Below are 14,328 nucleotides of genomic sequence, written 5' to 3' on the forward strand. Positions count from 1 at the left end.
TAAATATTTGAAGTTCTTTACTAAATAGAAATTTTCACAGGGGAAAAATATTATTCGTCTAAGAAAGAGAGGTGTATAAATTATAATCACTTCTCTATTTAGAATTTGATTTCTTTTCTTCAAATTCCAACATATTTTTATTAATGATTGGAATTTTATTTTTTTTACAGCTGTAATGTTTGGAAGTTAAAAGCTGTTTTTGGAATATTTTTTTTAACGAATTTTAAAACATAAATATAATTAAGTGTTGAATTCAGTTTCGTCTCTCTAACCTGTGCAACATGAAGCGTTTGGGTTTGGATAAATTGTTTCAACTCATTATTGTTTCGGGATTTGAATCTTATGAATGCAGTTAAGATAAATATTTGAAGGATTTTCTATCCATCTTTATCCTGCTTATCTCCAACAATTGTTTTGCTTAAAAAAAAAACACGTGATTAATTATATATACACTTGTGTCGTGAATTAAGCTTAACATAAAAATAATTACTGTTACACTATTTTGGATAAATAAACTCATCTTTTTGTTCTGAATCATGATTCGCGCCATCACACTAATCTACAAATTAAAAAAACAAACATAAATGACTAATTCTCTTTTTTTTTTTTTTTTTTTTTTTTTTTTTTTTTTTTATCATGTTAGTCCTTTATAAAGGACTCCTGATCAAAATAATAATAATAATAATAAGCACTATTTTTGGGTGGAAGAAAATAAAATTGCAGCACCGTGTTTGGTTAAGGCTGGGGACAAGAAAATAAGAAAAACTTATCTGATCTTAGCCTTATCCTCGTCTCTGGAAACAAGAGGCATGGAAGAATCAACATGGGAGCAGAGGGTCCAAGCCTTAACCCACATCCTAACAAGCCCCACAAGAACCCCAAACCTCCACTCTCAGTTCTTCATGGCCACCCAAATCCCCTGCTACCTCAATTGGGACTACCCTCCCATCCTCTGCCCCAACCCTTCCCTTCTCAAAACATGGGTCTCCTCTCTCTTCCTCAAAACCCTCTTCGGAAAATCTCCTCCCCAAACCTCTTGGCGATCCCAGTGCCCCTTCCACCAACCCCCACCCTTAATTCTGGCCCACGGCCTCCAGGAACCGCACTGGGGGGCCCAACAAAGGAGGGATTATGTTAGGAACAGATTCTCTAGGACTCTTCGCCGAAATGTTAACCCACTTGTACACATTCTAATACCTAATCTTTTCTTGTTGTCGCTTATGATTTGGAACCCCTTTTTTCGCTATTTAGATTGAATTCAACACTACCTTGGATGTTTGTTCCATAATTAGTTCCTCGTCTATCACATTTTTATCTGTGTATGAGCAATATTATGAAGATTCCTAATCCTAGTTATTTATTTTTCACTGTTCCAGAAAGAGAGAGCAAGAATCACTCCTTAGTATGACCTTTATAAAAACTAAATAATCCACTACTGCTTAAGCTGTATATATAATAAAACGAATCATCTCATCACTGTAATTGAACCATATATTGGATGACACTGTTAGTGCATATAATATTTCATCAAATAATTTTATTTTGAAGTGACTTAAGCAGATAAAGAAACTTAACAAAAATAGATCACTTAATAACCTAAATTAAAAATGATCATTTTATGTGCAAAGCTACTCATTTTCTTCGATAATGAGAAAAAAGGCACTTTCAGTTTTGCCCCAATGGAGCAACAAATCTTGCATTCCCGTCATCAGGGCTATGAATAAGGCGCAAAAGTCAGTGTGTTTGACCTCTAGTTTCTCATTCATCCAGTCTTTGAAATGGAAAGAACGCAGCCATAATTAACTATAGTTGCGCCAATTACGCAATCAATTTCTGGTCCAAAGAAACAAATAATTCCAATAAAACAATAAAGGATAGTATAAGAGATGAGTTAACCACTAAAGTCAGATACAGTTCATAAATGACCGTAATTCTTAAATATATTAATTAAGATTCAACTATATAGTAACTTATTTAGAGGGACAAAATTCACTTTATTAATTTTTAACTCCTGTCAAAAAAAAAAAAACTGGCTTCATTTCACTCTCATTTTCCACCTCAGTTAAAGCAAATAAAAAATACATTAAAAATGCTTTGAGGTATATTTATGACCTTGTAAACAGATATTCAAACAACTTTCTCAATCAAACAAGTTTTCTTTAATTTCTTATTATGGTACAAATTTAACGGTGTAACCATTTTACGCATTTATTTTTTTTGGTGGGCTTTAGACTAGGTCAGTAATAGAGCTTTAACACTTTCACTTTACAAAATTAAAATCCATGAATGATTATAGGTGCACCTTCTTCTTCCACTCTTGTGGGGTAACTTAATAACCAAATGAAAAATAAATCTTGGACAGAGGAAGGCACAAATGCAACACGGAAACCTCTTTGTTATAAATTTCTCCTTAATTTTTAAGATTTTTCATCAGTCCTCTCTTTCTACCTGCTTATGATGGTTCTCCTAATTGCTTTTACATAGTTTATCAAACCATTTACAAGAAACGCAATATCTGAACATAATAAAATAGTGACACTCACACACCCATGCACACAGGAGAAAAAAAAACATTTCACCCATAAACATATCTCTAATTTGGATTTTATTTTCATCAGTTGACACTTTCACCTAGTAGATGCAAGATCTTCTTGGCAACCTATTCAAGACTTTCTTTTTCTCCATGTTTCTTTGTTAATGCAACCAATTCAGTTTGATGTAGATCCCACCTTGCCTACTCCTTCGTTTACCTACGTCAAGAAAAATTTAGTAGTGTCAACCTCCCTAATTATTATCATATGGGTGGCCCCAAAGTAGTTGCCATGCATGGCAAACGTACAATTGCACCCTAAAGATGTGCAAGAGCAGGTTAGTAAGTAACTAAACAAACCTAACTGAAAACGAAATTAAATAAAAAACCTAATGTGCATTCATAACTCGATGAAAATTAATTACTGTTTTGTTTCTGATAATAAATATTTCACACTAATATCAAAATTACAAATAAAAAATATAAAACAATGAAAGAAAAAACTAAATTCTACTTTACCTTAGCTATTAACACCTTACAGAGTCATAAAGTGTCATGTATCTTATCATCACCATGCACTTGGATTTGCATAATGATCTGAAGTAGTGTATATAATGCAAAAGTATGTTTATTTAGATTATGGAACCAATTTTGTTTTGTTACAATTTGGAGTAATATTAAGATCCTTCAAAGTGAATTTCACGCTTATTTCATTTATCAAAAGGGTCTTCTTTGTTGATCAAAATCACTAATTTCAATGGTTTTACGTACTAACCAGTCATCCGAATGACAATATTGTGAAAATGTATTATTAATAGCGACATTTTTTAAAAAGAACTATTTACTTTTGATTCTTTAACAGGTAGTATCCTTAATATATATCTAATTTTAAAGTGTAGAAGTCTAAAACATAGGAGAAAGTATGATTGATCAACTTAGATTTCAGCACCTAAATTTGAGTAATCAGTTGCACAAAGGAAGATTGAATCAGCCCTTACTTGAGGACCATGGATCACTCTCAACGTAGACCAAGAATGGATGGCACATGCTGAGTGCACCAACTCCTCAATCCACGCATAATTACTCGCATAGGCCTTCTTTTGTCTCCTTGTTTTCCTTCTACCTTGTCCCCTTATCTTCTTCCGAGCTTCAACTTTTTAAGAACATTATCATTTAATTAGCCTATGATTAATTTTGCAACTCTTTTTTTTTATTTTTTTAAATTAAGCCGTAATCAATCACCGTATTTTCATTGGTGGGAATACCATGATCGATGGAGTTATGATATGATGAGTATACCTCCTACAAGACTAAATTAAAATGTGAAAGCTAATTTTGACATCTATTTATAGGTAATAAATAGGTCAGGCCCACCACGGCCAACCATATGTGAAATCACAACATTTACTTTTTGTAAATACAAATTGAAGGGCATCAAATAAGAAATGCCTCCACATTTTTAATTCAATGTTATAAGATTTATCTTAAAATATAATATGTGGACTTAATACTCTCAGGAATAATTCTTACAATATTAAAATAATATTTAATCACAAAAGTCACATTTTATAAATATAAATTAATTCTTAATTCTCAGATTTTAGATACTGCATGATCATGTCCATAGAAAATTTTTAAAAAAATATATATGTTTTTAGCATAGTTATATTCATTTTTATAAATAATCTATAAATGAAATATCATGATTTAAAATCAAAACATTTATTCAAGTGGAAAGAGTTGGGTTGTATATATAATTTTTGCCACCCATTTTGATAAATGACAATGTATAGGACCATCAATACTCTTTTAGTGAGTTTATGGGCCGCTCTGATAAAGAACCTTTTTTAGGCTGGAATACAACGGTATGAAACTACCACCAATGAAAGCAATGGTTGCGTCATAAACCATGGTGCAACTACTAATCAATAAAGACTTTGCTTACAATAAAGGAAATGTGAAAGACGCTAATTAAATGTTAATTAAGCTCTCTCAGCAGGATACGCGTATAAAGCTGTGAATCTAATGATTAGACTTTTGTAGTTACTCTGATGCTACTTTTCATAATGATACAAGCTGAAATTGAAGAAGAAAAAAAATATTCACACTCACAAATATCTGCACATAAAACTTATTATAAATTTAGAATAGATAATTAAATAAATATTCACTTCACAATGAGGTGAGAAGAACATGTATTCGCACTTCAAAAAATTCTTAATTATATATAAAGTAATTTAATTTAATTTATTTTTACAATAAATTGTAAACAATCACTTTTTAGCACAAATATATGTTATAATTTTTTTTAGTATAAATATATTTTTAAAATGATTTATTTTTAGTTTCATTTTATTTTTTTATTTTTATTTAAAATTTTAATTTTAACAAGTATTTACGTATACCTCATGGATACCCACATATATATATATATATATATATATATATATATATATATATATATATATATATGAAGGGGGTTATAATTATACCGGTGTAACTTTTACTAAGTATTACACCGTTCAAAATTTAATATTAATCCAAGATGGTTTGATATGAACTTTCAATTTAATGGTTGGATTTATAAAATTCACATTTAATATAAAGTTATTGAGCGATATAACACTTAATAAAAGTTACACTAGTGTAATTATAAGTCTCCTCATATATATATATATATATATATTATGCATATTTATAAAATGAATATCTCCCCTAGGTAAAGTGGATGACATGAGTTACTACTCATCCTATCCCATTGTCATTCTTAAAGCAGAGTTCTTAATTCTAATAATATTACATGACATAATTAAAAAAAGTGAAAAAAACCATACCTTTAAACTTTGGAGTACTAGCAACATACTATGAGAAAAAATATTTACGTTAATGATGCAATCACAAATCATCATTTACGAAAAAATTGTTGATTTTTAAAAAAATTATCTTAAAAATTATATCAATAATAATTTTTGACCGGTTGATAATATATCGGTAATGTATAACTATTAAATCTACATATTATTTAACAATTTTTTAAAACATCCTTAATATATATATATATATATATATAATATTTTTATATAATTACAAATTAATTATATATATATATTTATTATTATTATTTTTTTAAGTTTGTTGACTTCTATAATAATTACATTAAAAATCATATCAACGATAATTTTATTTGTTTGACTATAAACTATATATTTATTAAACTCTTATATTTATATTTGTAGTTAAACTTTATTAAAACTTTTATGATTCAAAGTGGAATTTACAAAATTTTATAGTGTTTAGTTAATATACATATTTTTATGATTTTTAATATTTTTTAATTATTTTTAACAAGCCAGATTTTCTTTTGGAGGGACCACACAAGCATCCAACCTCATCCCATTTACACCTAACAAGTGGGGAAAAAATTTTAAGGAGAGAGCAAAGTAAAGGTTTAAGGAGCTCTATATAAAGATATAGCAAGGCAAAGACAGGTTCTCATCAGTATAGATCATTTATCCATCTTATGGCTCCCTTATCAAACTACATTTCTTTCCTTTTCCTCACTACCCTTGTGTTGCCTCTTCATATCACTGCAAGAGACAGCCAGTTCTTTAGCAAGGTCACCCATTTCAACAACAACAACAATGTCAAAGAGACTGAACTTCCCAACAAAGAAGCACCAGAAATAAACAAGCCTGAACCACAACCAGCTTTCATTCCTGAGACTGAAAACAGCTATGGCCTATATGGTCATGATGAGTCCAATGAACTTCCTTCCAACACCCCCACTCCCACTTCTTACCACCCCTACAAGGCTCAGTTTGAGGACCCCACCAAATACCCCAACCCCAAAAACAAGTACTACAACAATGATGCCTACAACAACAAGTTTTACAACAAGGATGCTTATGGGGGTAACCAATATGAGTTAAGTGACACCAAGTATACTCAAGAAGGATACAACAACAACAACAACAAGTACTACAACAATGATGCTGCCAATGATAAATACTACTACAACAACAACAGGTATTTTCACAACAACAATGTTGCTGATAACAGGTATAATGGTGAGAAGCAAGGGATGAGTGACACCAGGTTTTTGGAGGGTGGAAAGTATTTTTATGACCTTAACGCGGAGAAAGAGACGTACAATCCAACATACTATGGTGAGTCATCCAGAGGAGTGAACACTGAAAACTGGCACAACAACAGAGGTAACTACAATGGATACCAGAACCAGGAGGAGTTTGAAGATGAACAAGAGAACTTCGAGCCATGAGCTTGGATCATTGGCAAAGTGAAGAATTCACTATACTTTTGAGTATCCGCTGTGGCTGTTCCATGTTTTTATTTCAAGAAAACACAAAGTTAAAGGATGATATGTTAATTATGGCGGGCTTTTATTTTCATATTTTTATACTTAGTAGTACTTCTATTAAGTCTTGTCTCCGGAATTGCATTCTCTGTGTCTTGATCTGGAAATTCCGCATGAAGTACGAGAGAATGAGTAACTCTGCTTACAACCTATTAATAAGTTGTATAATGTGAAGTATAAGCATGTATGTTACCTTGCTCGATTTTTCTTTTACTTTTGTGTTCCCTTTTTAAGTTATAGTACAATATTTCTTCGTTTGTTTTTCTCTTTCAAAATGGTCCAATACGAGGGGAGACTAGAAAAATGGCATGCAGATTGCAATTTCAAAATGATTTCAAAATTCCCATATTTCCTGACCTACACTACCTACCCAGAAAATAAGAGAGATAGCATTTTTAATTTGAAGTAGAGTGGTAATGTCCTTTCTGAGACCAACTGTTCAACTTGGAACATTCATTAGAAAAAAAATTGGTAGATATCAATCTCTAATTAGTAATTAAAATACAGGAAAGGAAAGAGTAGTGTGGGTATAACGAGTGATGGGAAGAGAAAAATGAAGAAAAATAATAGATATTGGTAGAGTGTGTCCACATATCATGACTTCTTAAATTTTCTGAATAGGCCAATTTAGTTTTAGCAGCAGATGACTTTTTTTGTTAAAAATCTTCGGTCACTTAACACTCTAATTTAGTGTTCGTTTTACTATCTAGTTGAATGTTATATGCAAATTATGCAGAACAAAATTTGAGCTTCTTCATAGAATGTATATAATATCTTCCACTAAATTGAGATAATGTTGTGGCTTACATGTAGGGGAGTGATGCAGATTACCTGTAGGAGGATAATTTGTGTAAGTATAGTATTCATTGATGAATGGTTAATTACTGTGGCAAGTGGCAACAAAGAAATGTGAAAAGTTGTGTGTGGACTCTACCTAGCAGATTAATTATTATTCATTGGGGCTGTATTGCTTGGTATCTGTCTTTATCTGCTGCCTCATAGTCATAACATAACATGTGGAACCATTTGAAAATATAATTTTGAAACGAAACCTTCATTACAGTTGCAGACAATAAGGAAGGAAGGATACCTTAAAGCACAAAACAAATTAAATGGCCAATCGGTTCCCGCGAGTTACGGTGCCAAAAACACTTCTTTTGTTTATTTTCTTTCTGTGGAAAAAATAACTCTTTGTTTACTCCAACAAGTCATATCTGTACTTCAAGTCTTCACCATTATTTTGCATTTAGAAGTGGCCAAATATTGACTTTTTCACCTAAGTCACATTTTTCGTTTTGTACACGTCATATAAACTTAACCATAATATTAAATAAATATTTTTCTTTTTGCTGAAGTTTCAGATGGTCTAGAGATATAATCAAATATAAATGAGAAGTTCTCATCCTATAAATTAGTTTTGTAAAATTAAATTGACTTAAACATATATTTTAAGATTTTTTAATTAGATTATATTAAATGTTAAATATTTTTGGTAAAAATAAATCCTTTAAATATATACATAAATTAATTTTAATATTTAGAAGAAAAAAATTTATTTATTTTTTCTTATTTTTTAGAAGTGTTTCTAAAATATTATTTATCACAAATATTATTTCTCACAATTTTATCATTATATAACTTCAATTTTTTTAATCTTTGGTTAATATTATCATATAACAAGGTGTCGTAGATTAAAAATAAAAATAAAAGATTTAATTGTATTTTTTATTTCTCTAATATTATAATTGTGTTTGGTTATTAAGATTCTAATTGAATAATTTTAATTTTTCAAGTATTGTGGTTATATGACTTTAGTCCCTAAATTTTTAACTAAGAAATTTTAGTTCCTTAGATATCGAAATTATAGATTTTTTACCTATTTAAATTAAATATATTATAATTTTCATTCATGTATTAAATAATATATATTTATTATTACTAAAATTACTTATATATATAACTTAAATAAGTAAATTATAATTATGATGCTTGATAAATTAAAATCACACAATTATAGTTCATGATGAACTAAAATTGATCAATTAAAAATCGAAGGATTAAAATTATATAACTGTGATATTTAAGGATTAAAATTTAAGAGATTAAAATCACATGAGTGTTATATTTGAGGGGACAAACATGCATTTAACCCAAAATGAAAACTTAAATTAGCCAAAAATAATAATTAAAATGAAAACAAAAACGTAAACTAAAATGATTTAGGGATGTATTGGATTGAGGTTTTAGAAAATAATTTTAACACAAAAAAATATTGTGGGTTTTAATGGATTTTAAAAGATTTTGTCAAAATGTTATTATGACTTTTAGAAATTTTTTTAAAAAAATTTTAAAACTAGAATTTTAATCAAGACTTTGTAATTCAATTTTTAATGGATTTATATTATAAAATTTTAAAATATTTTGTAGATTTCATAGAAAAACACTATATCCAAAATTTGTAACACTACAAGATTTAATAAGAAAAATATAACATAAATAATAAAGAAAAGTAAAACCAATACAATTTTTATATCTTTTGATAAATAATTATCTTTATTTTTTGATAAATAATTGACTTTAATGTCTTCCTTACTAATATATTTTTTCATATATCTAAAGTCATACTAACCCTCGTATTTTCTCTCATGCACTTGAGTTTGATAATATGTTTAAAAATATGGTCTTTATTAACTTATAGCATTAAAGATGAAGATTTATTCATTAATTTGGATAAAGAAAAAAGAAGAAAAAAATACGAGAAAAAGAAGACAAAGAAAAAGGAAAGATAAATAACAAAGATAAATAAAAAGAAAATGAAATAAAGAAAAAAAGAATATAGAAAAACAAAAATGAGGAAAGAGAAAAATATAAGAGAGAAACAATAAAGACAAAAGAAAAAAAAAAGTCATGCAAAATCTAAAAAAATTTGATGAGATTGTTTATGGAATGAATTATATATAAATTATAGTAAAAAATTCACAAAATCAAATATTTAAAACAATTCATCAAAATCTTTATATTTTTCAATACAAACAGACTTTTTTAAATGAAAAATATCTTAATTAAATATCTTCAAATTTTCACAAACTCTTTTAAAAAATTCAAATTATCTTTTATTGAATATCACTAAATTTTTAAAAAATTCTTAAAAAAATCTTTATTGCTTTAATTGAACATCAGCTAAATTTTTATATTAAAAAAATTGATCCAATATCACTTGACTTTTTTACAATAAAAAATATTTTAAAATATATTCTTAATACAATACATCCCTAATTTAAAAAAGAAAATGAAAATGTGTCCTGATACGGCGGAAAAGTACATTTGATGGAATCCAAAGTGTTGATGTAGTCAGCTTGTAGTTAATTAAGCAGAATAGAAGACGTTAGTGGCAGCGAATTTAATCCAAAAGCAAAATAATCCGTTCAATTTAGAAGATTACAAATGAGATGAAAAAGAAGAGTGGGGTGTTGAAATTGAAAGATGAATTGAATGCTAACCTAAAACACCTAACAATTACAGACGGATAAATTTATGAGTATGGAGACCCATTTCATAAAATTCCATGATTTCGAAAGAATAATATGGAATTTCGTCATCTGTGCTTGATAAAGAGAAAAGAAGTGAAAAAAAAATGTAAAAAAATTAAAGTTATTTAATAAAAAAAATAAGAAATAGAGTGGAAATTTAATAATAATAATAATAATAATAATAATGTTACAAAAAAAACTACCAAAAATGACCCATATGTCATGTGTACATCATGCCTGCTTTCCCTTAACTTTTCTCGGCCCTTCCTCTCGAATGAGAGAGGGGAAGTTTTTTACACAGATCTAACTCTATTTTTATCACAATTCTCCTACCAATTTAACTTTATACTTACCTTCTCTTTCTTCTTCTTTTCTATTTATTCTTTACTAAACAAGGCCTTTGAGATTAGAGAAGAATTGTCACTCCCACCAACTTTACTTCTTCTCCCTCGCATAAGCAAATTTATAATCCTTCAAATCCATATCAATTCATTAACCTCTCGTTACAGGAAAACAAGAAACAATAAAAAAAAATTAAAAAAATAAATAATAAATAAGACGACCGCCAAAAAACTTGTCAAGATTGGTTCGATAACAGTGACTAATCTCCTCGCTATGTTGGAGACACCTCAAAAGGTGGGATAGCTGGTCCCAACTTTGTTTAAACGTAGATTAACCCCTACCGCTGAACCAATAGATAGTTTGTATTAATACTATAATTATAAATAAAAAATCAATTAAATATAAATTGTGTTGTTTAAAAACAAAATTAAAAGGGAGAAGGAGAATGAGCGGAAGAAAAAAAAGAGTAACTGGAGAGTGGAAAGGGAAAAAAGCGAGGTGCAAAAGTTATGGGCCACAGCTGCCACATTTTTGTAACAATTGTTTTTTTTTTTATTATTTAAAGAGCATGACTTTGACAAATCCTTCTTAAAAAGGCTTGAGGTATAGACCCTTCTTTCTGTTGTGCAATGATGAAGCCCAATAGAGACGACGAGCTTCACAATTCACAGTTGGCTCATGATATATACACCTCTTTTTGTTATTTTTTTTAAATTATAAAATATTATAATTTTTTTTAATTTTTTAATTTTGCACCTTTAACTTTCAATTTGTTACTTTCTTCTTTTTTTTCACATACTTTTTTTTTCTTTTAATTTTCATATGCTACTAAAATAGGTGGGGTAAAAGAAAGATAAGGAGGTGCATGTAAAAAATTTTTTAAAAAAAAAAGAGAAGATGTGTAAAAAAAATATTGAATTAAATGTTATGGATGTAAAATTAAAAAATTAAAAATACAAAAATACAAAATACAAAATAAAAAAATAAAAAATATTTTAAAATTGTAATTATTTTTTAAAAAAGGAGGTGTACTTATAGAAAAAAGGAGGTGTATATATCATCAACCTTCACAGTTTCACACCAACATGATCCATATATCACTCTTTTAAACAAATATTTGTTTCACCACTAATGCAACTAATTATTTTAAAATTCTCACATACATACTTTTTCTTTTCTTTTTTTCTTTGTGAATTCACATATATACTAGTTCTTACGTTTATTTTCATTTTAATGTAGATAATATATATACACACAAATTAAAAGCAGCACGAATAAGAGCAACCTGGAGTTGTTTCGTGGATTTTTTAAGTTAAGCAGCATGAGAATATTATCGGGGTAATGAGAAACGTTAATAATATTTTTTTGAACATGTTTTTCTTTATTATTTTTGAGATTGAAATTTATTAAAAAATATTAAATTTATGAATTTCTCTTCTTATTTAATAAGTTTCACCTATAATTTTATAGTTTTTAATAAATTAATACTAATAACATAAAGTTAAAAAGAATGCATTAAAAAAACACGTTACTAGCACTTCTTATACAGAGAAATGAGTGCTTAAGTAATTGATTTTGAAGATAAGAAATCATTACTTAAAAATTATGTGTATTAACTAATTCAATATATTACAAAGTTATATTATATACATTATTTATATACATGCTAGAGTGACTTCTACATCTGTATGACACGTTACAACCAAATTTTTGATTAAAAAAAAAAAGATTAACATGTGACAGAGATGTTACTAAATTGATTAGTAACACCCTGTTGACCACCATTAAATAATAATTTATTTCAAAACAATTCAACTTTAGTAAATAGTTTTAAAAATCATCCTCAATCATTATTAAAAAGAAATATGTGTTATACTGTAGACATTATTTATCCAAACGGTAAGTGAACCGCATAAAAATATTTAAGTCGCGTTGTACCGCAGACATTATTTATTGAAACGGTAAGGCCTAAAAAAATTGAATCAATTAATATACATAAAGAAAAAAAGACATATTTTAATAGAAATTGTTGGCCTAGTCTCAACCCTTTAAATAAAAATGAAATGAGTAGGTTAGAGCTGTAAATAACTCATAGGTGGAGGCTAAAAAATTAATGGGTTAATTAAGGGGTTAAGTGAGGTAGGTTCTCAACTTTAGTCCTAACACCTCTACCCTCTAGGCAAACCACATCAACGTAAGCCCCTAACAAATCTGATAAGTCAACTTTAATATTTTTTAAAAATACATAAAAAATAATAATAAAAAAATTAAAAGTTATAAATAAAAAAAAAGATAAATATATTTTTAAAGTCAAATTTAAAAAATAAATAAAATGAAATAAAATAAATAAGAATAATTAAGCATCAAGTATTTTTTTTTATATTTTATTGTTATTGAATTGGATTGATTTAAAAAATTCTCAAACCTTAATAAACAAATAAAAAGATTAAATTGTATTATTGATTTCTCTATTTTTTGTAAATCAATAATTTTGATTTTTCGATTTTAAAATAAAGATATTTAGTCTCTTATTTTAAAAAAAATATAAAAATTTGATCTTATTGTCAATTTGAATTTCGTTTTGTTCCGGTATGCCTAAAAAAGTTCTACATCGCTTAGAAGTCGAGGTTAAGGGTAGTTTATAAACACCATTCCTCCTTAACCTACCAAGACGCCTTTTAAAGGATAAAATCGTGACAGCCCAATGAGTGCCAAAGCGAACAATACCTCGGATGTGGTGACCCTAACGATGACAGCGAACTTATGGTAGGAACATTTGGCGTTAGAAGGAGGGCTTAGGCCACTCTTGCCCCTTAGCATCGACTGGGAGACTTATTCCGGTATGCCTAAAAAAGTCCCACATCGCTTAGGAGTCGAGGCTAAGTTTAGTTTATAAACACTCTTCCTCTTTAACCCACCGATATGCCTTTTAAAAGACAAAACCGTGACGGCCCAATGAGCGCCAAAGCGGACAATACCTCGGATGCGGTCATCCTAACGATGACAGCAGACTTACGGTAGGAACATGTTTATTTTGATGTTCTATAGAAATCTATCACCATTTAAATGATATGATATTTAGTGACATAAAATATAAAGATAAAATTAAAAAAATGACAAACAAAAAATCTTCATATCTATTTTTATGAATGATTGATATTTATTTTATTAATAAAAAACTTATTTATATTTTTTTGTTGGTTTTTTATTTTTATATATCATGTTACTAAATGTCATATCACTTAAATATAAATAAATATTAAAACTTAACAATTAGTAGATGTCAATTTAACGGAATGACTAAAATTATGTATTTTTAAAATTATAAGCATTAAATATCTTTATTTTAAAATAAAGAGATCAAATTAAATTATATATTGATAAAAATAAAAGGTCTAAAAGTACAATTTAGGAAAACAATAATAATAAAAAAGTCTAACTCTTGAATTATAACTTTATATTACTTTAAATATATATATATATATATATATATATATATATATTAAATTTTGTTATAATTTGCTAAGTCTCAATTATACTTCTTTTTTTGA

At 27.9% G+C, this 14,328-nt stretch overlaps 2 protein-coding genes across 2 annotated transcripts; both read left to right on the forward strand.

Annotated features, from left to right (window-relative positions):
- Positions 1–685: 685 nt before the first annotated feature.
- On the forward strand, positions 686–1,360 carry LOC109811578 (uncharacterized). The gene has a single exon (XM_020375360.3). It carries the CDS (start codon positions 810–812, stop codon positions 1,254–1,256), a length of 447 nt encoding a protein of 148 aa, XP_020230949.1. The 5' UTR covers positions 686–809; the 3' UTR covers positions 1,257–1,360.
- Positions 1,361–6,009: 4,649 nt separating this feature from the next.
- Positions 6,010–7,118, forward strand: LOC109811556 (protein E6). The gene has a single exon (XM_020375333.3). The coding sequence runs from the start codon at positions 6,051–6,053 to the stop codon at positions 6,807–6,809; it is 759 nt and encodes a 252-aa protein (XP_020230922.1). The 5' UTR covers positions 6,010–6,050; the 3' UTR covers positions 6,810–7,118.
- Positions 7,119–14,328: the final 7,210 nt, after the last annotated feature.

Source organism: Cajanus cajan, chromosome 1, assembly GCF_000230855.2.
Source record: "Cajanus cajan strain Asha chromosome 1, NIPB_CcT2T_4, whole genome shotgun sequence".
Taxonomy (NCBI): Eukaryota; Viridiplantae; Streptophyta; class Magnoliopsida; order Fabales; family Fabaceae; genus Cajanus; species Cajanus cajan.

Coding starts and splice junctions, on each gene's coding strand:
- LOC109811578 (XM_020375360.3), top strand. CDS start 810: ATGGAAGAATCAACATGGGAGCAGAGGGTCCAAGCCTTAACCCACATC.
- LOC109811556 (XM_020375333.3), top strand. CDS start 6,051: ATGGCTCCCTTATCAAACTACATTTCTTTCCTTTTCCTCACTACCCTT.